At 33.1% G+C, this 1949-nt stretch overlaps 1 gene segment (V, D, J or C); it reads left to right on the top strand.

Annotated features, from left to right (window-relative positions):
- LOC114072866 overlaps positions 1 to 1949 on the top strand; it is a gene marked incomplete at its 5' end in the record, with an annotated part of 22964 nt that overhangs the window by 5611 nt on the left and 15404 nt on the right. The window contains 1 exon segment of the C gene segment in view: positions 468 to 803. Within this exon segment, the coding sequence occupies positions 468 to 803 (336 nt within the window).

The raw sequence follows: 1949 nt of genomic DNA, 5'->3' as shown, positions 1-1949 counted from the left end.
AAGGTTCTTCCAGTTGACCAACTGGTCACCAGTAATGGTCAATTTAGATGGAAATGACCCCAAACCATCAAAGACTCTCCCAGTTGACCAACTGGTCAACAGGGATGGTCAATTTAGATGGAAATGACCCCAAACCATTAAAGACTCTTCCAGTTGACCAACTGGTCTACAGGGATGATCATTTTGGGTTGAAACCACCCCAAACCCATCAAAGACTCTCCCAGTTGACCAACTGGTCAACACCAACTGTCATTTTGGGTGAAAACCACTCAAAATTAAGAAAGACTCTTCCAGTTGACCAACTGGTCAACACCAATGGCCGTTCCATGTCAAAATGACCCCAAACCATTAAAGACTCTCCCAGTTGACCAACTGGTCAATAAGGATGATCATTTTGGTCACAAATGACCCCAAAACCATCAAAGCCTCTCCCAGTTGACCGACCCACCCCCTCTTTCCCCCGGCAGACGACCAGGCGGGCGGGGCGGGCGGCACCGAGGTGCAGGTGGAGACGGCGCCGCCGCTCTTCGCCGACGTCTTCGAGGACAAGGCGGCCAAGCTGACGTGCCGGGTGGCCAACCTGGCGGGCCCCGAGGGGCTGGAGGTGACGTGGCTGCGGGAGGACGGCGAGGCCCTGCCCACCAAGGTGGGGCCGCCGGCCCTGCAGCCCAACGGGCTCTTCGGCGCCGCCGCCGTGGCCTCGGTGAGCGCCGAGGACTGGGAGTCGGGCCGGCCCTTCACCTGCCGGGTGGTGCACCCCGACCTGCTCTTCCCCAGGGAGGTGGCCCTGAAGAAGGAGGCCGGTGAGTCCATGATTAATTGATTAATTAATTAATTAATCTATTTATTTATCTATTTATCTATCTATTTATTTAATTATTTATCTATTTATTCCTACCTTAATTTATTTACAGGTTTATGAATACACTCATTTATTTATCTATTTATTTATCTATTTATTTATTTATCTATTGATTCCTTCATTAATTTATTTACAGGTTTATGAACATGGTCATTGATTTATCTATCTATCTATTTATCTATTTATCTATTTATCTATTTATCTATTTATCTATTTATCTATTTATCTATTTACCTATCTATTTATTTATTTATTTATCTATTTATTTATTTATCTATTGATTCCTTCATTCATTTATTTATAGGTTTATGAATACACTCATTTATTTATCTATTTATCTATTTATCTATTTATCTATTTATCTATTGATTCCTTCATTCATTTATTTATAGGTTCATGGATACACTCATTTATTTATATATTTACGTAATTTTTTAATCTGTTTAGTCATTCCTTTCTTTTATCCACTCATTTATAAATTTATGAGCTCATCCATTAATTTATTGAAATGTTTCTCGTGTTTTTTATATATATTTCTGTGTTTATTTATTTATTTATTCATTCCTTTCTTTATTGATCGCTTTATTCGTTCGTTTATTTGTAAATTTGTGAATTCATTCATTTATTTAGAGATTAATGTATTTATTTCTCTATTTATTCGTTCATTAATTTATATATTTATGTATTTTTCTTGTACTTATTCATTTATTTTGTTTATTTATTTATTCATTCTTTATATAGTTATGAATTTATTCATTCATTTCTTATCTATTTATTCATTAATTAATGTATATATTTATATTTTATTGGCCTATATATAATATAAAATATAAAATATATAGAATATAAAATATATAGTATATAATATAAAATATAAAATATAAAATATAAAATATAAAATATATAATATATAATATATAATATATAATATAATATTTTATAATATAGTATTATATAATATATAATGTAATTTATTTATTTTATTTATTTACGTATCTATTTATATATAATTAATATATTTACGAATGTATTAATTTATTTATATATTTATTGATTTCTTCATCCATTTATGCATCTATTCATTTCT

This window comes from Empidonax traillii, unplaced genomic scaffold, assembly GCF_003031625.1.
Source record: "Empidonax traillii isolate 1590-97213 ecotype Southwest subspecies unplaced genomic scaffold, ASM303162v1 scaffold4210:size45844, whole genome shotgun sequence".
Classification (NCBI taxonomy): Eukaryota; Metazoa; Chordata; class Aves; order Passeriformes; family Tyrannidae; genus Empidonax; species Empidonax traillii.
The sequence above is the reverse complement of the archived record's forward strand: the minus strand, read 5'-3'. Positions and strand labels throughout refer to the sequence as shown.